Consider the following 27,904-nt stretch of genomic DNA (forward strand, 5'->3'; position numbering starts at 1 on the left):
GCCTCTACATTTCATTACCATTGTACCATATTCATTTTTTGTATTTCATTTTTGTATTTCATTTTTTTTTTTTTTTTTTAACAGCTGTTAGATTAATCCCCCCCAAAATAGTTTTGTATCCTGTGTTGAATGTTTGCAGCCCACTGGCTATATTAAATAAGATTTACATAAATCTAATGAAATCTTAATATGTGGTAAATCTATAAAAATTTTAATATGTTCAAAACTGCTTAACAAAATTTATAATGGGATTAGTTGATCTTTAGGTGTGCGGTGGGTTTAGTTTAATCCCTATTGCCACAGCATGGCCACAGTGGTAAACACCAAACAATTAGGGATGAACAATCATGAGCTTTCTATCAGTCTCAAGAGGAAGATCAACCATTGTTTTTGTTTGGTGGCGTTAAAGATTCACCCCAGGGGAGAGTAATCCTTTGTCCATCCCTCGTTAATTATGAAAGCCTTTGGGGGGAAGTGGACTTAATGTGTAAGAGCTCATTAGAGGCGAACCGAGAGTAGGTGGGTTCTTGAATAGCTAATGAACTCATTTGCTTCCTGGAATCTCTCACCCCACATTATGTCAACATTACTGGGGTGATGTCTGGCCAGGAAAAATCCAGAAAAGAAACACTTGAACTATTATGAAACTCAGGACACATGATTTTATAGATGGGTTAGAAAGTAGATGCCAAATCTTTGTCCTGTGTTTTCTTGATTGTGTTTCCAATCTCATCTAATCAGGTATAATAAACTTTATTTGTTGTAACTTTATTTGTTTACTTTCCCCCTGGTTCTTTCCATGTAATTTCCCCTTTTTTAATATTTTAGTCTCTATTAATCTTATATCTCAAAGCTTACTCAGTTGTTGAATCTGTCTGTGAATGGGTTGGATTCATTTGGACATGATTTGTTGTGACATTTGTTTGCCTATACCCAGACTGCATAAACCATTCTCTGAACACTGTTTTAGGATCTGCTTTTGCGTTGCCACTAAGCAGCTTTGTCATGTGTCTTCAGGGTGAGAAGACTGTATTAAGCACGCAGCCTTTCTTCCCTGTGATGTTAATGATTTACGTTTACAACTGTAGGGGACTGTAATAGCCAGTGATGCACTAGCCAAAGGTCTCATCTATTATATATTGTCATCTCATTTGAAGAACAGCACTTGTTGGGGTTGCATCGAGGGCAGATTGGACACGGTAAGTCTTGTAACTCATTTTCAGTTATGCTCTAAATCGTTTTCTCCTAAAATTCCTTTGGAGAAATTAAAACAGAATGGTGGGATACAGAAAGAATATTGTGAAACTGATGATGATTGAAATTCGGTCTTGGATGAATTGGATTAAAAATATTTGAGTTCATGTTAAAATTTTGACTTTTGATTGTTATTTTGGCAAATCTGAGCACAGTTTTAGATATTCTTGAGATCTTAGCTCTTTTTATAAGGAGAAAAATCTGAAATTCAATTCAATCTCATTGTGATTTTTCTTTTCTTTTTTTCATTTTTTTTTTTTCAGTATATTCGGACTATGATTTTAGGCATATTGGAAAATCTAAAATGCAAGAATTTTTGTTACAGCTTATGACACATGATATCATTGGCTTGGATGGTAACACTGTGCAAATTGTTTTGTAACACTTTACAATAAGGTTGTATTCATTAGCATGAGTTAACTACATCAGATAACATGGACTAAGAATGAACAACACTTTTACAGCATTTATTAATGTTGGTTAAATGGAATATACCAGGTTCAATATAAGTTAAGCTCAATATACAGCATTTGTGGCACAATGTTGATTACAACAAAAATAAATGTCAGCTTGTCCTAAGCAAGCAAAACTTGCAGTTACAGTTAGGCACTTTTAATGGAAGAGAATGGGGCCAATAAATGTTTAAATACTGTTTTAAAAGTATAGATTTTAAATGATTTTAGTGTCATAAAACCACTTGCTAACCTTATGGTATAAAGTTATATCGAATTCAACATGGAACTTCATTGCCATGTTGAGGTAACGACGTAAACCATAAAACCCTGAAATGACAAGTTACGATTTAAACAACTTTAAAGTTCTAATAATACATGAGTTTTAACAGAAGAATTAATGTAAGTGCTTTTATAAAATTGTAAGCTTCACATTTCTACCTTTAAATCCAACAAAAATTGCCCCCCATTTCCACTGTAAGTGCCTCACTGTAACCTTGATTTTTGCCTTTTTTTTTAAAGATAATTAATTTTTGTGGTAATCAACATTATGCCACAAATGCTGTTCACTGAGCTTAACTTGTGTTAAGCTAGAATATTCCTTTAATGTTACAATAATTTCAACTAATGCCATTTTTACATTCAAAGTTGTATAATGCATTATGATCTAACATGAATGCACAATGAAAAATAGTAATTTGATAAATCAACATTACGTTTAATACTGTAAACATTTCATCATTCATTGTTAGTTAACGATAACTAATGCTTTACTTATGTTAGAGAATAGAACCTTATTGGAAAGTGTTAATTTTTGTTTTTTAATATATATATATATATATATATATATATATATATATATATATGAAATATTTTCTGTTATAGCAAATGTATTAATCTTCAATTTGCTTTAGAGCTGGTGAAAAGAATGGTATGACACATTCTTGATCTATTTAATTTTTCTTACATACAGCCTTAAAGACAGACATGGGGAGGATGGAGAAACTTTTACTCCTCCTTTTTACCTTCATAGCTTCTTGTAAGTATCTCACCAATCAGTCAGTGAAGTCAAGAAGTTGTGATTTATTACATTGCACTAAGTCCAAATGCAATCCATGATAACCATGTCCAAGTTTTACTGTCATTTAAAGAGGACAATTTCCCAAATATTGTTCTTTTAAATAAATAATGCATATGTTTTCATTTTAACTCAAATACTGAGTTCTGTATGTGTTTTCTCCAGCTTACTGTCAGTCTGTACCTGTGATTGTCACTGCTTTGGAAAGCGTGAGAGAAGATGTTCCTGTAGGTCTGTACTTTTGAGTCTTAACCATTCTGCTTTGCAAAATGTCAGTTTGCATTTTCTGATCGTGAATATAGCATTTCCCAAATTATTTATTTACTTAAACAGGTGGATTTGCGTTTCAAATTGAAGCGTATGATCCAGACAATGACCCTCTAACATATGATATCACGGGAACAAATGCTATTCATTTTGATGTCAACAACCAGACTGGGGAAGTCACGATCAAGAGACAGCTGGACAGAGAGGTAGTTGGTTAAGACTTCTATTCCTGTATTGAGATTAAGATGAAGGATAAGAGTTGGTGGGGATTCTGAATTCTATATCATTTCTACTATAGTTTTCTTACAGTATTATCTGTTTCCTTTTATCAGTTAAATGGCCTCCTTTACGTAGACGTTGTGGTTAATGACGGTGTTTATGCAGATGTAAGTTAGATCCACTAAAAGAGCTTCATATTTCAATGTTCAGAAACTTCTCTTTCGTGAGTCACAGTGTGTCTATTTGCCCTTTCAGGAGACAAAAGTTGTTTATATTGCTGTTGAAGATGCAAATGACAACGCACCAGTTTTCCTTGATCTGCCATACAACTTGGAGGTTGCAGAGGTGAGGTTAACATGCACCCATTATACTGTATTTTTATTATTATTATTATTATTATTATTTAAATATTTTTTGTTTGTAATGTGTAATAATTGGTCGTGGGTGTTTCTTTTTGCATTGTGACATTCTTTTCATGACAATTACAAGGATAATTCACCCAAAAATGAAAATTCTCTTATCATTTACTCACCCTCATGCCATCCCAGATGTGTAAGACTTTCTTTCTTCTGCAACACAAATGAAGATTTTTAGAAGAATATTTCAGCTCTGTAGGTCATTACAAGTGAATGGGTGCCAAAATGTTGATGCACCAAAAAGCACATAAAGGCATCAGAAAATTAATCCATACGACTCCAATATTTTAATCCAGATTTTCAGAAGTGATATGATGGGTGTGGATAAGAAACAGATCAATATTAAAGTCCTTTTTTGCTTGAAATGGGGGCGGTATGCATGAAGAATGTCAATCACAAAAAAATAAATAAAAATAAAAAATAAAAAAAAAGAAGAAGAAGAATGTAAAATTGATCTGTTACTCACCCACAGCTATCATATAGTTTCTGAAGATATAGATTTAACCACTGGAGTCATATGGATTACTTGTATGCTGACTTATGTGATTATGGAGCTTAAAAATTTGGGCATCCATTCACTTTCATTGGATGGACCATAAGAGCTGAAATATTCTTCTAAAAACCTTCATTTGAGTTCAGAATATGAAAGAAAGTCATACACATCTACAATGGCATAAGAGTGAGTAAATATTGAGAGAATTTTCATTTTTGGGTGAACTATTCCTTCAAGCACCCAATTTTCCCAATTGCTTATTAACGTTATGAAAAAAAAAGATTGTTATTTTCAATTAGATTTGAAATATTTGTTGTACTGTCTATAATAATTATATTTCCATTATCTAAGACTCTGTTGAGAATCTTATGAGAACACACACACACAAGCACACACATATAAACCTCTAAAAGTCATTTATTTTTTACACTTACATGTAAAATAAGATGTATTACGGTAATGAAAAAAAAGTGCTTAGCTGTCTGAAACATATTGTTATAATAAAATAAAAAAATCTTTATGGTGCTAAAAACTTTTCATTTATCTTTATGCAAGACATCATTTTTTCTTTTCTTTTGAATTTGTGATAAAATGTGATTAGAACCTTTTTTTTTCATGAGACTGACCCTATAATGTGGCTCTGTGGTGTTTTCAGTGTGGTTTTAAGAGTATTTCATTACTTGAACACAGTTTATATTATGTCTTTCTTCTTCAGGATAGAACTGTGGGCAGTACACTCTTTAGAGCAAACGCCATAGATGCTGATTTTGGCACGGCCTCCATTGTGTACTTCAATATTGATGAAGTATGTTTCCATTCCATGCCATAAATTGCCTTTTCACCCTCGCATCTCAGTTCAGTTGTACTCATAACACATTGTGTTTGTCTTAGGTAGTGCCGAATGACGGGGCTGATCTATTTTCAATATCTAAGACTGCTGGACATGTTGTCCTGCAGGGACATTTGAGCTTTACTGATAAAAGTCCTTTCTATCAGATACGAATCAATGCAAGTGTGAGTATTCATTTTCCTGAATAATTCTCAGTAATCATATTCAAATAAATAATGAACATTCCTTAATGTTACCTCTTTATAGGTAATGTTACCTATACATAAATACATAAATATAGTATATGTATACAGTATATGAAAACACCAGATTTAACTAAACAGGTCACACAGGTTCTACACAAGAGGGCAAGAGATGTGGGTCCTATTATAAAAATAAAAAATCTTTATTGAGGACAAAGAAAATAAAATAAAATGGGTAAAAGCAGAGTTTCAAACAAATAAATCAGGAACACTTAATGGCACATGCGATACTGGAATCCAGTCACAGGTTTCATATTCACATACATATATATGTAAGAAGAGCTGTTCGTCCATAATACGTGACACAAAATTCACCGGAAGTGACGGGTACGTGACCATAATGCATACCCAGGTGGCATGTACCTTAAACCTTAAAAGGCAGGCAGTGACTGCTGATAGGCTGTCAATAATGGCATGATGACATAAGACAAGTCACTAATACAGGGAGGGTTTAACCTACCCTGCTACATATGTATAAACACAAAATCTATTTAAAGTAATTATCTGTCCTATATATACTGACTGTTAATTTGTTTTGTCAGGATGGTGGTGGGAAATTGAATAATGTAGACGTGATTCAGTCCTCCACTACAATTGCGTTCATCACAATTAAAGATGTACCAGACCTCGACCCACAGTTTCTGAATTTACCTAACATTGCCACTATTGATGAGAATTCTCCTATGGTGAGTAGAATATATATATATATATAGTCTTATTCTTAAATTAATTGTGTAATGCACTAGTTCTTTACTGGTTTTGATTCAGGACCCAGATTTTAGATTGAACATGCAGTGATGTTGTTTATCATACAAAATGAAACAAAAATGTCTGTAGAATTAACAACTTAAATGTATTAATTTAACATGAACTGCATAGGCCCAGCAATATTTATTAAAAATTATTAAGATGACATAAGCTAAACAGGATAATGTATAAATGATCTAAATGTCTACTGAAAGCACAAAACACATTGTGGTCAGCACAAACGTTTATCGCCATTGCAAAGACATCTTTAACCTTGCATAGTTTTGTTCATGGTTTTCGAGGATGAGGGGATGTCAAGTAATCTGTCTGTGTTGACATCTGTGTAATTTGGCTAGCTTCTGTGACAGAATGTGACACATGGCCTTTGACATCAGCAAAATATTTTTTTATAAGCCTATTTATTTTGCTATCCTAATGATGCACAATTATATAGTTCGTTTCATTTTATAATTTGCCTTTAGCATTGCTATTCCCCCCCAGTCGTCCACAATCCTATCTGACCTGCATTCCACCAGTAAAGAACAACTGCTGTAATGTATATAAAGGAGTGGTTTGAAATCTCTCACTGCAAGCTCTATTTCAGGGCACGCCAGTCTTTACTGTGAGAGCCAGGGATCCAGATACTGGAGTCAATGACGCCATCCGCTACAGCATTGAAAGTGAGTCAGTGGAGAGCTTTTAAAGAGGTCATGACATGAGGAATAAAATTTCCCTTGATCTTTTGACATTTAAGAGTTCATTGTACTATAAAAACATACTGTAAGTTTCAGAACTCAGAACTTCCTCCTCACTGCAAAAAAGAGTATTTGTTGAAACCAAGCTGCCAAAATGACTCGTTCTCTACTTCCTCCACATTGTGATGTCACGCTATGTTAGACATTGGCATCTGATCGCCTCCACAACCACACATCAGTGCCTACTTTACATTATCTCTTCCGTAGTCCCGCCCAGTAGCGGTGAGCAGTGAGATGACATTGAAAGAGCAGGTCAGTCAAGAGCAGAGAGCCAATCAGAACAGTGACCGTTTACTTTGCAGCACCAAAACTGAGCGTTTCTGACAGAGAGGCAGAATGAAGGTGGAAAATTATCATGTTTTATAAATATATTTTTTTATATTTTGTTTTACAAATACTGTGTAGTTTGACTTAAATTATAAGTAAACCTCAAGGAACATTAAAATGATTTAAAAAAAAAAAAAAGCATTTCATGACCCCTTTAAAGGTGCACATATTATTTTTGTTTATGTTTTGTTGGCTTTTATTCATCTTCCTAAAAACTGATACATCAGTGGTCTCAGACCTTATACTGACACCTATCGGTGTGAAAACAGAATCATGCAAAATAAAAGGTTTTTGATCTCTTATGCCATAAAAGTTGCCTATTAACTATTTGTCACCCATGATTAATTTATTTTGCAACTAAAAGTGTGACAATGGGGTTTTACCAAGATAAAGGTAGATGTATAAGGCAGGTTATGTGATCTCAACATGGCGGCCACCATAAGTAAAATAAAACAGCTTTTTGAGATCACTGATATGTCTGAAGTCATTTAATTTCTAAAATGTAAAACCTTTTAAAATATACACAAATATTTACTGCACCTTTATCTTTAATACATCTCTACATTGTACAAAGACACTGACTGATAAGTGGTTTGCATCTCCCATATTGATTATTTCTTTTCTTATCTTTTTTTACAGATACTAATGCACCCGACCTGTTCCAAATCAAAGAGAATGATGGTGAAATAACTGTTAAAACTGAATTTGACCGTGAGAATTTATTGCAAATAGATGCTGTTGTAGAATTGAAAATAAAGGTGAGTTTTTTCAAAATGAGTTGTGAATTTAATAGAAATGTGTGTCCTTTTATTATGCATGTAGAGTGTATTAGAAGGTAGAACAGTGCCACTGTGTACAGTGGCCTCAAAAAGTGTTTGGTCATATGCTACATTTAAGAATATATGAATATCTTTGCATAAGATTACATAATATCAGACCAAGTGGCATTTATTTTGAAGAAAGGCACACTTTCAAGCAAAATGTTTTTTATAAAGAAGTTAGTTAGGTTTCAAATGATAAAACAATAGATATCCTGTACAAACTTGGGTCAAAATATATGATTACTTTTTGGTTGTCAAATTTAGTGGAACTTTTCCATAGTTAATGTGATGAATTACACCTGTGGTTTTGCTATAGGACACATGTGTGATCTTGAAAGGAACTGACTTCATTCATCCACTAAAATGTCCATGACACCAGCTGCTTAAAGGATATTAAAACAATTGATAGAAAAGTTAGGTTAGTTCTGAGAAAAGCATAATTTGTTTGCAAATGACACTTGGTTTAATATTTTGTGACATTCAGCACTTTTAACCTGGACAGAATTGTTTGAATACTTTTTGGGCCCATTGTAGTTTGTATTGATGCATTTTTCATTATACGTTATTTTTAACTAATGAAGGTGTATTATAATTTGTCAGTGATTTCTATGAAGTTTTTTTATTTATTTATTTTTTTGTTGTGTTGATTGATTTGGTTCTTCCTGTATTTTAGGCAAGTGAGACAAACCCTAATGTCGACGGAGTTATAGCTAGCACGGTACAAGACCTACAGATTGCTATTGGAGATGTAAATGATAATGGGCCAGATTTTTATGATTGTGGAGATGAATGCATTCCAAAAAACAGCTTCACGGGTAATGTCGATGAGAACTCATCTGCAGGAGTGGCTGTGGCTGGCCTGGATATCAGAGTCAAAGATCCAGACCAGGTCTGTAAAAAAATGTTTTGCACGGGTTCCAAAATTAATTTTTTGCCACACCAGCCAATGGTGGGTGAATTGAAAAAAAAAATGCTGGCCATAAATATTTCTTACTGGTCATGAAACCGTTGACAAGAGGTCAGACTCAATTTTACAATTCAGTTCAAAGCACACAGATGTATTAAGTTGTAGTTCCTAATAAAAGTTACAGTCAACTAGCTGGTTTTATTTACTCGCTAAATCCAATATTTTCCTGCATTTGCCGCTTTTGCCGGTGCTAAATATGGGCCCTGTTTCAAAGAGATTCAGTGATTTTCAAGTTTTCACTAAAATGATGATAATGATGATGATGACTGGTGTTATCTCATGAAGTGATGATGAACTTATTTCTATTACAGGGAGCAAACAGTAGGTTCAATCTTCGTGTTGAGGGTCCAGATATGGATGCTTTCTCTGTTATTCCCAGCTCTGGGGTGGGAGACAGTGTTGTACAACTGACAATAAGAGATCCCACCACTGTTGATTTTGAGAAAAAGACAGTAATGTCTGTGCAGGTTTGTATTTAAAGGTGTGTCTCTTGAGATTAACCGCATAAGCTAACTGGTCTGGAGCTTTGGCCGATGCCAGAATTATCCCTGGCTTTAGAGTGAATGGACATTAGGTGGATAAGGTATGAAAACATAGGCCCTACTTAAGATCAATTACATTTTTAAGTGATTACAGAGCATGCCAAGCACAAAACACTGGATTTATTTAGTCTTTATTGCTTCAAGTTATGTACACCAACCTGATGGAAACCGGGAAACACAGAGTATTTTATTTTGGGTATGGCGTTTGACCACCCATAAAAATAACAACAATGCACTTTATACAAGCAATATGATATATTGTATAAAACAGTTGCAGGAAAAATGCTGTTTGATTTCATCAAAACATGTAACAAGTAATCCAAAAGTAATCAGATTAGATTGTCTAAAAGGTGAAATCAAAAAGATCATGTACTAATTAAAATTTTAGTCATGTAAGTTGTAATCAGTACCAAATTATATTTCAGAAGCAATCTACCCAACACTGTTTATAGAACTGTTGTATAAAAGCAATATCACACACTATAGTATACGTACTGTATATATACAGTATGACTTATGACTTTATAAATATATATATATATATATATATATATATATATATATATATATATATATATATATATATATATATATATATATACTGTATGTATATTTATTTATAAAGTCATAAGTCATGTGTCAGTGTGAATTCATCTTCATTAAAAAACAGCACTACCCATAATCCTTAAAAGCAATCCACCAATCAGGGAGGTTGCTGTTACCATGGAAATAGAAGCCACTTCAAGAAAGCTTAGCATTGACCTCCCACTCCCATGAAGAATAACTGAGTTTGTCTCCCTTCACTCTCAAGCTACTTTGTAGTTTGTGTATACTGCATTTGTATATGTTTGAATATTTTGCAATAAACTTAAACTATACTGTTTTTATATGTATATACAATCACAACAAATTAAATAGTTTTGTATTGTACCCTAATTTCTGATTCAGTTGCGTCATTCGAAATACTTAATGGGAGTGAATCAAAGTGTCAAATCAAAGTTTGTAATCTTGTGATTCATCTCAGAGCTGGTTGGTTTGGTTCATTTTTTTTTTTTTTTTTTTTTAGAAAATGAATGAAAAAATACTTCCATAACCAAGGTTGCTGAAAAACTTGGCTCTGTAATTGTTGCACTCTATCTGAAGAGCTGTAGAATCAAAATTGTACAACCTGTCTACCAATAATGTTCACTTAAAATTGAATGCTTCATTAAATCTCCCCAGATTGTTGCTACAGATGCCAGTTCTAATGTCTTCTCTGTAGCCACTGTCACCATTAACATCAATGATGTAAACGACAACTTCCCTAAGTTTGAGGAGGAATTTTATGACTTCCCTGTTAATGAACATTGTGAAAATGGAATTATTGTGGCTAGCATTACAGTAAGTAAATGTTATTCACTTTACAGTGGCATTTCAGTTTTTCATTGTTGTGGTGGCTTAGACTTATTGATCAGACTCTTTTATGTTTCCGTTTGACAGGCAACAGATGACGATGCCTTGGACGATGGAAAGATCACTTACAAACTGTTGCCGGACAGCATGTATGTTGTTGAACATTTAGCTTGTTATAGTTTGGTTAGGCCACGCTAACTTTTTACAAGTTTTTAGCATGATAGATGACTCTTAATTCAATGTATATTGGCTTTTAAAGAGCTAAACAGTAATGTCAGAGATCTCAGAGATTGCTGTTTCATGGCTCAGGAGACTTAATGGAGTTCTCAGTTATGCTTTCTTCAAGTGTTAGCTTTGTCTCAGATGTTTGTCTTTTTTTGCAAGACACAAATGAGACTCTTGTTGACATACAGTAAGAATAGAAAGCTGTAAAATAAATGTTGATTGCATAGCTCTGACAGTTTGATCTTGAAATAATTTTATGAGAGATGTTTGAGAGCTTTGACTTTTACAGACTTTGGTATTTTGGCAAATCTAAGCACAGATTGCACAGATAATGTTATGATTGCTTCTGAAAATTTAGAGGGGACAGTTGTAAGATAACCAGGGTCATTTCCTGAAGAGAAACGTCTGAGAAGCAGGTGACTTCAGCAAAAGTCTCCTTTTCATTTCAGTTTAATATCAGTGCTCTCTAGGAGAAATATTAGCAATGTTAAAGGGATGATGATTTTTATTTCTTATGTTAATATTGAATTACAAATTCTGTAACATAATGGGCCATTGTTAGTTCAGTGTTTATTGGCTTTAAAATATCTAAAGAGTGATTTCAGACTATTAGAATGATGATTGAATCAGAATATACAGATGTGTGTAGTGCATTTCAATCATACAAGGCCATAACAAGAGATAATGACAGCTTTACTTGTTATTTTCTTTCATCTCTCAAATGTACTTTAATTTTCCAGCCTGATGTTCTTTGATGTCTATGAGAATAATGGAAATGTGTATGTAAAAAATGGAGATCTTCTTGACTGGGAGGGCACCAATTCCTATTCACTCACCCTGCAAGCCAGGGATTCAGAAGGCAAGATTGGTACCACTGTTGTGGTGATCAACATTCAGGATATTAATGATCAGACACCAGAGATGAACAGAGAAGTTTACAATGCTTTTGTGCAAGAAGACGAAAGCCTGAAGCTTATAATCCAGGTGATTTAGTGGGTTTAATAGTGAGTGAGTGACTGAGAAAGTTTCTCATACATCTCAAGTAATGAACTGAGATTGTGTCAATGTTAAATCATCTTAAAATTTTTTGGAATGGATGTGATATTTTTTACTTCTGAACTATAACTAGTTGACTATTGCACTTGAAACACCAGGGTCATAGGTTCCATTCCTAATGAACACAAGTGAAAAAATGAAATGGAAGTAATGTTCTAAGACCTCATTTAAGAATTACTGATTTTATTTTTTTATAGGCAAGAGATGGAGATAAACCTGAAACACCAAATAGCCAAATCCAGTATCACATTGAGCACAGCTCTTTCAGTAGTAACTTCACAATAGACCTGGACTCTGGTTTGCTAGAGAACAAGGGTCCGTTGGACCGTGAATCCATTGACCATGAGATGAATGGTGTGATTGAGTTGAAGGTGATTGCTTCAGACATGGGCACGCCATCCCTGTCCTCAACAGCCACAGTCAGCATCAACATTGGGGTGAGAATCATGCATTTATGTTTTATTGTTAAATTTCTTGTTACATTAAAGGAATATTCTGGGTTCAGGGCAAGTTCAGCTCAGTCATAATTATAATAATTGTATTTATTTATCACACATTTTGCACATATACAGTGAAATTCTTTTTTTTTTTTCACATATACCAGCTAGGCTGGGGTCAGAGCACAGGGTCAGCCATGATACAGCACCCCTGGAGCAGACAGGGTCAAGGACCTTGCTCAAGGGCCCAACAGTGGCATCTTCACAGTGCTGGGGCTTGAATCCCCAGAGCCTTAACCGCTGAGCCACCACTGCCCTCATGACTACTAGCCCTCAGTCAACAACAATTGTGGCATAATGCTGATTACCACAAAAATTTATTTAGACTTGCCCCTCCTTTTCATCTGGGTTACAGTGAGGCACTTACAATGGAAGTGAATGGGGCCAATCTGTAAACATTAAAATACTCACTGTTTCAAAAGTATAGCCACACGACTTGAATAATATGCATGTTAACATGAATTTGTGTGATAAAATCACTTACTAACCTTTTCTGTGTAAAGTTATATCCAATTTGACAACTTTGTTGTCATGACGATGTAATGGTGTAAATGCTAAAACTCTAAAATGACCTTAGAAATGTTCATTTAAACAACTTTATAGCTAAAATTATACACTATTTTTAACTGAACTTAATGTACGTGTTTTTATTAAATGACAAGCTTCACATTTCTGCCTTGAAACCCTCCAAAAATTGGCCCCATTGACTTCCACTGCAACCTTGTTGCACTTTTTTAAAGAAAAGGAGGGATGAGTCAAAGTGAATTTTTATAGCAATCAAAATTATGCCACAATTGCTATCGATTTAGCTTAACTCATATTGAACCCAAAACATTTCTGTATTGCATTTTATGCAAGTGCCCCAGCATAACAAATGGGGTTTAAGAAATAGTTTGCCCAAAAATTAAATTTCTGTCATTATTCCAAATGAAGCCATTTCATCCCAAACTCGTTTTCCCCCCGTGCAACACAAATCAGAATTTAAAGAATAGTCTCATGCTTTTTTTAACACAACACTATTCATAGTCAGCAGTCACACCAGTCATGCTCAAAATGACAAAAAACACCAACAAAAGCAACATAAATGTAGCATGATTCATGCACTTTACAATAGCTTTGTGATGTGACCAGTTTAAATCGTTATTCACTGAAAATGTTGACCTCCGCTGTAGCTTTCAAATCAAATATGGTACCTTTTGACGCATCACTTCAAACTGGTGGTCAATGACATCATCAAACCTCATTGGTTCCCACTTGTCTAGTGACCAAATATCATTGACATCAAACCTGCAGCCTGCCACCATATTTGATTTGAGCACTATAGCAATGGGGAAAATTTTCAGTGAATGACAACTAAAATTTGGCTCAGTTCCTCACAGAAAGGTATCGTATGGCTTCAGAAGACTTGCCATGAGTCTTGCGGACTTTTTTGGTGCTTTTGTGATATTTTTGTCCTTTTTGGAGCTTTACAGACATGGTAAGTCTGGTATGGTATCTGTCGTGGTATGAAAAAGAGCAGCGAGAAGATTCTTCAAAAATACTGCTTTTATGTTCCATGGAAAAACAGAAACTGGTTTGAAACAATATAAAGATGAGTAAATAATAATATAATTTTCATTTTTGAGTGAACCTATTTTTGAGTGTCATTTTGCCTTTTATTGAGGTGATGACTTATATATTTTTTTTCTCTTTTCACTGTTTTCCAGGATGTCAATGACAACTATCCAGAATACCTGGATCCTGATTATACCTTTCACGTGAAGGAAAGTGAAGGAGGCAAGTAGCTTGTTGTGTTTTCCATGAACTGAAATACATTGCATTATGACTTTAAATAATTCCAAGAGCCTACATGACGTAGTAAATATTTAACACTGACATCATTCGGTTGTCTCCTCTTCAGGCATATTGGTTGGTTCTGTCCGGGCTCATGATGCCGACCAAACAGACTTCAACAACCGCATCTTCTTCAACATCATTGGTGGTAGTTTCGGAAGTTTCATTTTATTTTCTGAGCCTTACAGTGAAGGCTACAGGGGTGACATCAAAGTGGATCCCGTCATGGAGCTGGACTATGAAAGTGACCGCAAGACTTACACTCTGACGGTTGAGGCCTCGGACTTGGGTCAGAACAAGGCTGTGACCACAGTTGAAGTGGTGGTGGAGGATGTTAATGATACTCCACCTGTGTTCCCAGCTGGCTTGACCCTGAATGTTAAAGAGAACACCAGCCTTCCTGAGGCACTGAGCACAATCAAAGGCTCTGATGCAGACACTCACCATTTTCTTCAATATGAGCTTGTTTCTACTGAATGCCAATGCAGTGCAACCAGAGGGCTGTGTCCCGATGAATGGTTCAAAGTTGAGCTTAATGGTGATGTGAAAGCAAATCCTATGTACATTATCGACTATGAGAAATGTGATCAAGTGTTCTTGACTGCTATGGTGGTAGATCTTTACACGGAGAAGGGAAGGGACAGCACTGAAGGTAAGTTCTGTTGCTCTTTGTTGTCCAGCATTAAATAGGAATGTTCGGGGTTTAATTCAAGTTCAGCTCAATCAACAGCATTTTTGGCATAATGCTAATTACCACAAAAAACTTATTTCAAATCGTCCCTCGATTATTTTACAAGAAAACTGTGGTTACAGTAATGCACTTGCAATGGAAGTGAATGGGGCCAGTCCATAAACATTTAAATACACACTTTCAAAAGTATAGCCACAAGAAATAAACATTATATGTGTTAACATGATTTAAGAGTGATAAAATTACGGATTTGCTGGGGTTGCGGCATTGTCATCATGTCAACAAAGTTGTAAAATTGGAAATAATTTTACTAGTAAGTGATTTTACCACTAAAATCATATTAACATTTATAAAGTTTATGTGTTGTGGCCATACTTTTGAAACTGTAACGATTATGGACGGGCCCCAATCACTTTCATGATTTTTGCTTTTTTTATATAAATAAGGGACAAATTAAAATTATTTCCAGTGCTAGGCTTATCAACATTATGCCATAAATGCTGTCGATTGAGCTTAACTTGTATTTGAACCTGGAACATTCCTTTAATTAATTTAGCTGAAGTGTGTAATATCTGCGCTATTAACCAAACATAATTGCTAAAAAATGTCTGTTTTCAAAAAGGTGTCCAAAACTGCCCCCTGTCTTTTATTGGTTGGGCAAACAGATTGTCCCACCCCACACTCATGCCACTGGTAGAGTCAGTGTTGCCATGTTGGGCTTGTTGGGCTGCTCAAACAAACAGAGCAATGTTTTGGGAACACCACAGAGCTACTGTGTTTACTTTTTCTGGGGAATCAATTTACAAATGGCTTACTTACAGTTGCCTTAAAAATTAAACTGTGATAGGGGAAAATGTAAAAATTACACACTTCACCTTTAAGTGTACACTGTAAAAAAAAAAAGAAAAAAAAAAGAAAAGAAAAACAATCTTGTTGTTTTAACTTAAAAATTAAGTGTTCTTGCTGCCTTAAAATTTTAAGTTGTGTCTACTTAAGATGGAAAGTTGTTTAAACAGAACATAAAGTTGACTTAAATCAGTATAACTTGTTAAATGAGCTCAATGTCATTTGAAGTAAACTTGAATTTCTTTGTTCAGTCAACTACTTCAATTCAAATTGAATATAGAAGTCCAATTTCTTGGATCATTTAATATTATTTATAACCGTATAATTGATTAGGGCTTTCCAATTCCCATTGTTGGAGATAAAATAAGCTGCCAGTTGGTGTTTATAGACCAACATCCCTCAGTCATATTCAGACTTAGAGACACGCACGGGCCTAAACACTTTACACACAAATCACAATGGTGACAATCACCAAACACATCACTGATTAAAAAGATGAGATGTGCTTCAAATTATTTCTGTGTTACAAATACCTGAAAGTGACAACAAACACAACAACCCACAGCATTAATAAAAGCAGCAAACAGTTATAAAATTAAAAGCAAGACAGAAAAACTGCAATTTGCATAATTTGTTCATGCATAGTGGAAGTTCAAACATTTTTGAAGTCAGCTAAATACTGTAAGTTCAATAACTTATCACAAGTTCAGCCAACAAAAACTTTTAAAATTGAGTTATCTCAATAAAAACAATCGTCATAGTTACTTGCATAACCTCCGTTCCCTGATGGAGGGAACGAGACGTTGTGTCGATGTAGTGACACTAGGGGTCACTCTTGGGAGCCCGAGACACCTCTGGTCTTTGATAAAAGGTCAATGAAAATTGGCGAGTGGTATTTGCATGCCACTCCCCCGGACATAAGGGTATTAAAGGAGCTGGCGTGCAACCACTCATTCAGGTTTTATGCTGAGGAGCCGAGACAAGGTCCAGCTATTTCAGCAGGTAGTTCAGCGTTGTGGCAGGAAGGACACAATGTCTCGTTCCCTCCATCAGGGAACGGAGGTTACGCAAGTAACCATGACGTTCCCTATCTGTCACTCACTCGATGTTGTGTCGATGTAGTGACACTAGGGGTCCCTATACAAAACGCAGCAACTGGCTGAACTGTGTTACGTGAACTGGTGGTGTGTGATGGGCAGACAACTGTGTGCCTTGTAGCCAGTGCACCAGGCTGACACTTAACCTCCCCCAACATTGTTATGAGTGTCGAACGGCTCTTTGGGGACAAGTCAACTACCCAAAAGATAGAGACAGGCTAGACCAGGTCTAGTTGGGGAGTGTCCCTCCCAAGGGGAGGATACCGTGGAGACCACACCTCGCCCAGAGAGAAGGGGGGTATTTAAGTGGAAACGCGTCACATGGTCTTGCCAAGCTATGTCGGAAGTATGTCATGTGGAGAAGTCTCATTGCAGGTCCTACCCAACTGGGGAGGAGTTACTACAAACATTGAGACTGTGGCAGAGGGGCCTCTGCCCAAGGAAGATGCAGTTTGCCAACAGGAAACGAATTAGCGGAAGATATACATCGCATGGGGTTACCTAAGGGGAACCACCACATGCGGAGCACCTACCCCAGTACAGGGCTTTTAGTTAGCACGTGTACTGGGCCAGCAGCGAGTCTCTTCGAAAACTCGACTGCCACAGGGCTCGGAGGAAGTCAACCAGGGAACACAGTTTGTGAACACTACTGGGAGTTAATGGCGCACGTCTTCAGCTCAGGGGAGGTGAAAGGCGCTATGTGCAAGCGATACACCCGGCCGACTATCCCGGACTTATCTGCTTGTATTGCGTGCCACTACACGGGACGAAACCAGTTCCACCCGGAGGTTGTAGAACCTCGCAAAGGTGTTGGGTGTTGCCCAGCCCGCTGCTCTGCAAATGTCTGTTAGAGAGGCACCCCTGGACAGGGCCCAGGAGGCCGCTACACCCCTGGTAGAATGGGCTCGTAGCCCTACTGGGGGCGGCACGTCCTGGGCGTGATATGCCATAATTATGGTGTCAATAAGCTAGTAGACGATCCTCTGCTTGGAGACAGCGCTTCCTTTCTGCTGTCCGCCAAAGCAGACAAAGAGCTGCTCAGAGATTCTAAAACTCTGCCTGTGATCCAAATAGATGCGTAAAGCGTGCACCAGACACAACAACGACAGGGCTGGGTCTGCCTCCTCCTGGGGCAGCGCTTGCAGGTTCACCACCTGGTCCCTAAAAGGGGTCATGGGAACCTTGGTCACATAGCCCGGTCGGGGTCTCAAGATCACGTGAGAGTAGCCTGGACCGAAATTCAGGCACGTTTCGCTGACAGAGAACGCTTGCAGGTCTCCTACCCTCTTGATGGAAGTGAGCGCAGTCAGGAGGGCAGTCTTCAAGGAGAGTGCCTTAAGCTCAGCTGACTGCAAAGGCTCAAATGGGGCTCTCTGTAGACCCTGAAGAACTACAGAGAGGTCCCATGAGGGAACGAGGTGCGGTCTGGAGGGGTTCAGCCTCCTGGCACCTCTCAGGAACCTGATGATCAGGTCGTACTTCCCTAAGGACTTACCGTCCACTGTGTCATGGTGTGCTGCTATAGCGGCTATGTACACCTTCAAGGTGGAAGGGGACAGCCGCCCTTCCAACCTCTCCTGCAGGAAGGAAAGCACCAATCCGACTGTGCATCTCTGGGGGTCTTACAATCGGGAAGAACACCACTTAGCGAACAGACGCCCCTTAAAGGCATACAGGCACCTCGTAGAGGGGGCCCTAGCCTGAGTGATCGTGTCTACCACCGCCATTCCAGAGGTCTGATCACGGGTGCCAGATGGTGCCCCGTCCCTGAGAAAGAAGGTCCTTCCTCAGGGGAATTCACGCGGGGTTGGGGGGGATGGGGGTAAGCTGTCGCGAGGAGCGTGAGGTCCGAGAACCACGTCTGGGTGAGCCAGAAGGGTGCTACCAGAACTACCTGCTCCTCGTCCTCCCTGACCTTGCACAGAGTCTGTGCAAGTAGGCTCACTGGGGGAAACGCATATTTGCGCAGTCCAGGGGGCCAGCTGTGTGCCAGTGCGTCTGTACCGAGAGGTGCCTCGGTCAGGGCATACCAGAGGGTGCAGTGAGAGGATTCTTGGGAGGCAAACAGGTCTACCTGTGCCTGTCCGAATCGACTCCAGATCAGCTGAACCACCTGAGGGTGGAGTCTCCACTCTCCCCTGATATGCCGGATAGCCTCCATCTGCTGCTTCACCATCGAGAACTGCTGGGCAAAGTCCTCGATGGTGTCGCCGAATAGGCCAACCTGGGAGATAGGGGCAGCAAGGAACCGTACCTTGTCGGCTTCTCCCATCTCGACCAGGTTGAGCCAAAGGTGGCGCTCCTGGAGCACTAAGGTGGACATCGCCCACCCGAGAGACCGCGCCATGACCTTCGTCACCAGGAGAGCGAGGTCGGTCGCCGAGCACAGTTCCTGCATCAAATCTGGGGCAGAACTACTCTCGTGCAGTACTTTTAGCGCCTCGGCTTGGTGAACCTGCAGGAGAGCCATGGCGTGCAGGGCAGAGGTGGCTTGTCCAGCAGCACAGTAGGCTTTGGCCGTCAGGGACAACGTGAAACTACAGGCTTTGGACGGGAGCTTTGGGCGTCCGTGCCAGGTGGTGGCGCTCTGCGGGCATAGGTGCACCGCGAGCACCTTATCCACCGGGGGAATCGCCGAATAGCCCCTGGCCGCTCCGCCATCGAGGGTAGTGAGGGTGGGGGAGCTGAAAGATCAGGACCGGGCAGTAAAAGGTGCCTTCCACGATTTTGTCAGCTCCACGTGCACTTCCGGGAAGAAAGGTACTGGAGCAGGGCATGGCTGCTTTGAGCAGCGCCGCGAGCCCAGGAACCAATCATCGAGCCGCGAGGGTTCAGGGGAGAGTGAAGGGTTCCACTCTAGCCCGATGCTTGTGGCCGCCCGGGAAAGCATGTCCATCATTTCCGCATCAGCCTGTGACTGGGCGATCGTTCCCGAGGGGGAGAGCTCAACTGAGGCTTCGGCGTCCGACTGGACAAGCCCGCTTTCCGATGCTGCGCTCGAGAGCTCATCAGCTTCGCGGGCTCTGAACAAGAGGTCGAACTCGCCGTGAGACGAGCCGGCGGACTCATACGGAAGCCTGATCGGGGCAGACGAGCATGCTGGGGAATGGGAGGTCTGTAGGGAAATACCCGGCGGAGATGGTCCCATTGGGGTCCCCAAATCGCTCCCAGTGCTAGCCGCGCTTACGAAAGCAAGCCGTGACCGCAATGTTGCCATGGTCATGTTCTCGCAGTGAGTACTTGAACCATCCACGAACGCTGTCTCCGCGTGGGTCGCGCCCAGACACGAAAGACAGCGTTCATGACCGTCTGAAGTTGAGAGGTAACGACCGCAACCAGGAATAACACACAAACGGAAAGGAATCTTTAATTGCGTCTTTAAAAAGATGTTCTGTGTGTGCCGCTCTTTTAGAGAAATATACTCTTTTAGAAAAATATACTCTCTTTTTTCTGCCGAAGCGCCCAGGGGTGTTCTCTGCAGTGCACCAGTGCAGAGGAGGGAGAAGCCGCTGAAATGCGCTGTCAGATCCAGCAGAGGTGAATGAACAGTCAGCTCAGTAAACATCAACCGTTCGGCTCCGAAGAGAAAATCTGAATGAGTGGTTGCATGCCAGCTCCTTTTTCTACCCGTATGTCCGGGGAAGTGGCATGCAAATACCACTCGCCAATTTTCATTGGCCTTTTATCAAAGACCAGAGGTGTCTCAGGCTCCCAAGAGTGACCCCTAGTGTCACTACATCGACACAATGTCGAGTGAGTGACAGATAGGGAACCAGGGTAGTTATTCTAACTCTACATTTTAAGTTATGATAACTACAAGGCAAAATCATTATTTTTATATAGACTGGTTTAATTAAGTTCCTTTAGTAATTGAGGTCTGTGTTATTTGTGTGAATTACATTTTTTTTTGCCCTTTTGTAGGGGTTATCTCTATTAATATTGAGGATATCAATGACAATTCACCAGAGTTCATCACACTGCAGGAATTCTATGGTAAACAAAAACTGTTTTTTTTATTTTATTTATTATTATTATTAATGAGATGTTTGAAAATGCTGAATGGTTTTGAAATAGATTTACATGACAATGTTTTCCTACCAACAATCAAAGATCTTTAATTGCACCTAAACTACTGCACAATTCTTTCTGTAGTTGTACTCCTTGAAAGAGTTGAGAAAGGCTCATCTGTTGCCAAAGTTTATGTGAGTATTATAGTTAACTTATTGACACTTATGTGGTTAAATTAGCTGTTTATATCACTCTTTGTACTGTAATGTATTTTTTCCCCACTGTGATGTAATTGTCAGAATGCAATGCACGTGTTCTCATTGGGTTTGTTTTCACTTTCCCTATTAAGGCCCAAGACAGAGACAAAGGAGTCAATAGAAAAACTGACTTTAAAGTTTTAAAGGTGGAGTATGTCAGTGGTGATGTGACTGTCCCACAGGATGTGTTTTTCTATGCTGACTCTGGAGTTCAGGAAGATTCTTCAGGACTTTTCAGTACAGATATACGGTGAGAAATGTATATACAATATTAAAGCTGAAGTATGCAATTTCTGCGCCAGTAGGGCCACCGAACAGAATTGCAAAAATAAACATTGTTTTCAAACAGCCTTTTTTAACAATCCCTTTGTCTGCTGTTGATTATACAACCAGATAGTCCCAGCCCAAACTCATGCCATGTTGTTGTTGTATTGGGCTGGACAGGTTGCTCTAAACAAACAGAGGATTTTTATAGCTTTAAAGAGGCACCGTGTTTTCAGTTTTTGAGAAAGATAACCAACAAATGGCTTACTAATATTTTACTCTGCATATTAAGCTGGGATAGGAGACAGTATTTTAACACCTTTATAATGTTCAGGTCCCAGAAGTCACTAGACAGTAGCCAGAAGGGAAAGTTTGTGGTGGAGGTGCAAGCATGTAACCCTGATGCTGAGATCAAGCTCTGTGCCACCTCTGTGACTGAGGTAGGACCTTTCATTAATTGACTGATTGATTGATTCATTGTTCATTTAAATTGTAAATTTTCTAATTTCTAATAACCTTGTTTTGCAGCTTCTCACAGTAGATAGCTCCTTCAGAGTGAGTCTCAGGTTTAGGTCATCAGTATCTGAAGTCAATGAAAATTTACCTCAGATCAGAGGGTAAGAAACACTTTAAGGTTGATTTTAAAGGTGATGTGTCCTTAAATTCAGAAATGAAAATGCATTTTAAAAACAGTGTCCTTTTCAAGAGAAATTCATAAAGTGTGCTAATATCTTTTTCAGGGTTCTGGCAGGTGCTACAAAAGCAACAGTACACATCTTTAATGTGTTTAGTGAGACGAATTCTCTAAGGTAAGGAACACACAAACCTTAATGTAAACATATGATAATGTAAAAATAAACATATGATATCTGGATTTTGCATACAACTGGAAAAGAAAAGGCATTACTGAATCATCATTCTGTGTTGTGAGTTGTATGATCCAGCAGGTGGCGTGTACATCATAATGCAGAATCCAAGTCAGCTTGTATTCTCACATTTTTAGGGGCTTTAACACTGTCTGTGTATCTCTGTGCTAGAGTGATTAGACAAACAGCTTCCATATCATATTATGGCACAGACATAGAAATTTACATTCCATCTGAGCTACACCTGAAAGCCCATTTAACCTTAATGTTCTGTTTGGGGTCTTAAAAATGACCACTGAAAAAACAAACTTCAAAGTAAAGTGTCAAATTGATACATGATGACTATTTCTAATCTTACGAGAACTGATCGTAAGCAAAAGATGAGAACACGCACCGTCATCCACGAAAGATGTAACATTACTTTATGTTTTCGGCCCCAGATATAAAAGTGTGTTAATATGTTTAATTTCTTAAAACTGGAGATTAAGTTAAACTATTTAAACAATTATTACTATTATTATTATTATTATTTTTTTTTTTTAACTTTTTTTAAGAAAAAAAAAATGTACTTTAAGGTTAGAAGTTGGATAGTTCACCCAAAACTGAAAATTATGTCAATCGTTACTCTCATGTTGTTCCAAACCCCTATTATAATTTTTTTCTTAGGTGTAACCCAAAAGTAGATGTTAGGCAGAATGTTTCACTTTCATTATTTTTATTTTTATTTTTATTTACAATGAAAGTGAAAGGTAACAGATTTCATTCTGCCTAAGATCTCCTTTTGTGTTCCTTGGAAGAAAACAGAACATTATTTGAGTGAACTCAGCCTTTAAATAACTTCATTTAAATGTTTTTATTTTTAAAATGATTTCAATTTGTTTTGCAGAGCTGAGGAGGTTACCGTTTTGGAGGCTTACTTTGTATTTCCAAATGGCACAGCTCTTGACTATGATGAAGTGAACAAAATCCTGAATTCAGAGGAAGTTTATAAGGAATATGGAGTCGTACTATCTCAGTTTGGATTTACTGGCATTGTAAGTCCAAATAAATAAATACAATTATTCCTTTTTAAAACACTTCCAAAATTTAGGCATGAAGATGTTTGTATTCATTCTGTTCCATAACAGTCAACAACAGGTGGTGATCAAAAAGAGGTCAGGATTGAGGTATTCATCATGATTGGTTTGGTGGCCGCACTTGGGATTGTTTTGGTTGTAACAACAACATCACTTGTGTGCATCAGAAGAAAGTAAGAGCTACTGAAATACAGTATTAACTCATTCTGGTTTCTATCAGGATAAACAAATACAGTATTTTCCATTTGGTTTCTGTTGGTTTCCATGGTGCTGTTGGCTCACCTTATCAATCTCTGTTGGTGTACTGTTCATTATAAAAGATCTGTTGAATCATTTTGAAGGCAGATTGTGATATTTGAATGGCTAAACATGGTCATGTTGATTGAGATGGAAGGTAAAGCAGATCCTGTGAATGTGGTGTAAGGAAAGTATATATATATATATATATATTGTATACTTTACAGCAGTGTTAGTGAAGCTACTTTGAAACTGTAGTTTGCCAAGCTACAAGCTACTAATGATTTAAAGTAGTTCACCTAAGCTACACTTTTAATAATCTAGTAATCTTCACTACAAACTGCTAACAAAAAGCATCTGGTGACATTAGTGGTTAAAATAATCTTTCGGATTCAGTACAAGTTAAGCTTAATCAACATGATTTGTAACATTATATTGATTACCAGCAAAATATTTTCAACTTGTCACCTGTTTTTAAAAAAAAGAAGAAAAAAGAAAAAAAAAAAAAAAATCATAGTTACAGTAAAGCACTTATAATGAAATTGAATGGGGCCAGTCTATGAACACTAAAATACACAGTATTTTAAAAGTATAGCCAAAAAAACAAACATTATACAAGTTAACATGATTTTAATTTGATAAAATCGCTTGCAGGGTTTACGGCATTATGTTGTCATGGAAATGAAGTTGTAATGCTGGATATAACTTTACACAGGTAAGGTCAGTAAGATATTTAATAACACTAAAATAATGTAAAACGTGTAATATTTCGACGTATGGCTATAATTTTGAAACAATGTGTATTTTAATAATTGTGGACTGGCCCCATTCACTTCCATTGTAAGTGCCTCACTGTAACTGTGATTTTTGTGTTGTTTTTTAATAAACAAGGTACGAGTCGAAAATATATTTTTTGGATTATCAATATTATGCCAAAAATGCTGTCAATTGAGCTTTACTTGTATTCAGTTCTGAATATTCCTTTAATGTCTTTTAAAATATACAACTCGGTCTAATATAATATGTAATATATAATATATAACTCAATAATATATGACATAAAAACAGCGGTCACATTTTGTACCCGAAAAAAGAACAGAAAATGTAGCTTGTAACACAAAATCATTTTGAAAAGCTGAGCTACTGTATTGACAATGAAAAATGTAGTTGAGTTAGTAGAGTCACTACTTTTAGTTAGTTACTCCTCAACCCTGCTATACAGTGAACTTCCTCCCTTTCAGACCTGTTCCTAACATTCGGCAAGGTGCCAGGTGGATGGCATTTAAGTAGAACCTCTCAGCACTCTCTGGGTTGCAAACACAAAACAACTCAAACTTCTCAACAGATCCAACAGATTTAAAATAGCTCTTATTGATGTGCACCCACACACATATGCACAGATGTATGCACAAGTTACTTCAGCCTTTCTGCGACTGTAATGATTTTACAAGTTAGCCCCATATCTTAAAGGGTTAGTTTAAGATAAAAGAAAGTCATACAAGTTTGAAAAGGATTGAAAGTGAGAAAATTAAAGTATTTCGATTTTTTTCGGGAACTATCCCTTTAACATTGCTGGTGTCTTTTATTCTTAAGCTACAAGAGGAAGCTCAAGGCAGCCAAAGCCATGAACTCAGCATCCGCAGTGGTAATAGAGAATCAGAAGACTGGCCCTGTTGTACCTGGAACCAACAAATACACTAAAGAGGGGTGAGATAGACATCATTGGTTACCTAAGCGTCACCACCAGCTACATAATGCTGGCCTAGTCTCATATCATTCTGGATAGGTATTCCAGCTCACTGCTGGTGTGTGAGATTGTCTGATATGTATTCCACAGAGCAAACCCAGTGCTGAATATGAATATTGACACAGCCACAGACCTTGGCTTTGATGAAGATGACTCCAGCGCAGACAAAGAGAGGTATTGTGCACCATTCTATTTTATTCTAGAGATCAGAGTAAATATGACATTCTCAACCAAAAGCTTTGAGTTGGAATTCAAATGCATTTTGCATGAAATAGAGTATGAAAAATAGTTTTCACACTACCATCTATTGTACTGCAGTCTATGCCAGTGGTTCTCAACTGGTTTTGCTTCAGGACCCAGATTTTACATTGGACATCAAGTGGTGACCCAACACAGTTCCAAATTTGTACAATAAGTAAATAAATAAATAAATAAATATAATTTATAATATATACATAATATACAAAACACATTGTGGTCTAGGCCATATTTTTGTATAGTTTTGCTCATGGTTGTCAAGGATAAAGGCATGCCACACAACCTGTACATGCTGCCATTTATCTAATTTGGGTGTAGCTAATACTGTACCAAGTAAGTGACAAGATGAATTTGTACCAAAATATTGTAGTTTGATTGGATGTGCAGGCTTTGACATCAACAACAAAGATATATAGAAAACATTTTCTCCTCCCTTTTAAAAGTTGTAAAGTTTATTAATTTTGCAACTTTATAATGCAGGATTATATAGTTTGTTGAATTTTATTAAATGCATTTAGCATTGGTTTTCCTTTCTGTCTGATGCCCCTATCACAACCCACCAGTTGAGAACAGCTGATCCATGCTAGACTATCAAAAGCTATTCTTTTTATTTCTCAGTGTCATTCTGTTGTCAGAATGTGCTGCATTAGCTAACACAGTCAGGCTCACTTCAGTTATTAATTACATAATGTATCATAATTATCCGGTCTCTCGGGCAGTGTGTGATTGCACATAATTACAGCCTTTGAACAACGAGAGATAACAATTGATCTTCCATAAGCACCTGCACTGAACTGATCTGAACAATATTATACAAGTTCCTATATTTAAAAAACTGACTCGGTGTCTGATCCCATTTTGTTTATCAGATTTTAGTGGTAAACAATGGTAAAAGAGGGTAGTGTGCTGAGTACAGTTCTGTGTTCATTCATTAAAGCTGACATCTGTTGTTGTTGTATTGTGAATAATGATATCTAGATTGTTGGTTTTACTTTTAGCAATAGTGTTAGACGAACTTATTGTCCCTGTGATACTGGTGACCCCATGTTTCTCAGAATCACACTAAGCTATACTACATGCTAAATGTCTTCTGATTCTCTTTCAAGCAAACAAACTTTTACAAAATGTCTCTTTTTGTAATGTTTTTTTTTTCTTTCTTTTTTCCCCTCATAATGTCCTCTTTATTTATTTATTTATTTATTTTTTTTTTGAGAAACTGCTTTGTGAGATTCTGATTTTCTGTGCTATGTCTATTCTGTTTTAGCCTTAATTCCCTGGACTACAACATTGATATGACCATGACAGAGAAAGACACTATGCCAATGATGGTAAATGTATTTTAAAAATAAAGATAATATATTTCAATCATATTTATCAAACTTATAATGCAAAAAGACACACTTGTTTATATACTTCAAAAAACTTTCTTAATGTGTATTTCTTTTCTTGTTTTATCAGTAAAAATATCTAAACATCCCTAAAATTAAATACATTTACTTAGACATATATTTAAGTTATAAATAAGTTGTATTTATTTTTTAACCTCATTGGCAAATTTTTTGTTTGGTTTTATTTTCTTAAATCTCACTCAATTTCGTAATTCTAAAAATTTAACTGAAAAACAAGACTTAATATCTTATGTCATATGCTTTTCAAAGTAAATGTGTCTTATTAAGGATGTTTTGATATTTTACTGGTAAACGAGATAAATGATGTTCTGCGGTGCAAATGTTGAGAACTTTGTTTACATCTATTTTTGCATTATTTAAAAGCTCTTAACATTATTTGGTTTGTGTGTGTTATTGAGTGATGTTTTTGTTGGTTTGGTAGGTAATTGAGGAAGAAGAGGAGGAAGATGAGAGTGAATCTCCTTACATTGAGCCTTTGGGTACTGCATTAGCCCAGCGAGAGAGAAAGAGAGATTCAGAAAACCATTCTATGAGCACCACAGACCTCTAACCTCCACCTGCCTGCCATTTGTTGTATTTGGCCCTGCCAAACAGAGAAAAGACTCCAATAACTTTCCCACATAGGTTCTATACATATCTATACCCAAACTTTGTTATCTTTAGAGTTGACCCATGACTTCAGTCAATCAGTCAATATAAATATGGTTCAACAATT

The 27,904-nt window shown here is 37.3% G+C and overlaps 1 protein-coding gene across 1 annotated transcript; it reads left to right on the forward strand.

Annotated features, from left to right (window-relative positions):
- The first annotated feature begins 1,168 nt into the window (after positions 1-1,168).
- On the forward strand, positions 1,169-27,904 carry LOC127418295 (cadherin-related family member 2-like). The gene is made up of 31 exons (XM_051658819.1): positions 1,169-1,199; positions 2,680-2,745; positions 2,950-3,015; positions 3,118-3,257; positions 3,384-3,437; positions 3,526-3,615; positions 4,895-4,984; positions 5,071-5,193; positions 5,814-5,957; positions 6,623-6,698; positions 7,740-7,858; positions 8,595-8,810; positions 9,200-9,355; positions 10,652-10,810; positions 10,910-10,971; positions 11,788-12,031; positions 12,301-12,540; positions 14,307-14,376; positions 14,501-15,085; positions 20,989-21,060; positions 21,220-21,269; positions 21,425-21,582; positions 21,931-22,036; positions 22,125-22,213; positions 22,337-22,405; positions 23,349-23,496; positions 23,590-23,711; positions 25,369-25,482; positions 25,613-25,696; positions 27,045-27,108; positions 27,611-27,904. The coding sequence occupies exons 2-31, from the start codon at positions 2,694-2,696 to the stop codon at positions 27,737-27,739; spliced, it is 3,891 nt and encodes a 1,296-aa protein (XP_051514779.1). The 5' UTR covers positions 1,169-1,199; positions 2,680-2,693; the 3' UTR covers positions 27,740-27,904.

The sequence above is a fragment of the Myxocyprinus asiaticus genome, chromosome 27 (assembly GCF_019703515.2).
Source record: "Myxocyprinus asiaticus isolate MX2 ecotype Aquarium Trade chromosome 27, UBuf_Myxa_2, whole genome shotgun sequence".
Classification (NCBI taxonomy): Eukaryota; Metazoa; Chordata; class Actinopteri; order Cypriniformes; family Catostomidae; genus Myxocyprinus; species Myxocyprinus asiaticus.

What these genes read in the sequence shown, in the direction of transcription:
- LOC127418295 (XM_051658819.1), top strand. Translation starts at nt 2,694, where the DNA reads ATGGGGAGGATGGAGAAACTTTTACTCCTCCTTTTTACCTTCATAGCT. An exon ending in TTTTACCTTCATAGCTTCTT is followed by an intron (nt 2,746 to 2,949) that starts GTAAGTATCTCA and finishes TGTTTTCTCCAG; the next exon opens with CTTACTGTCAGTCTGTACCT. An exon ending in AGATACGAATCAATGCAAGT is followed by an intron (nt 5,194 to 5,813) that starts GTGAGTATTCAT and finishes TTGTTTTGTCAG; the next exon opens with GATGGTGGTGGGAAATTGAA.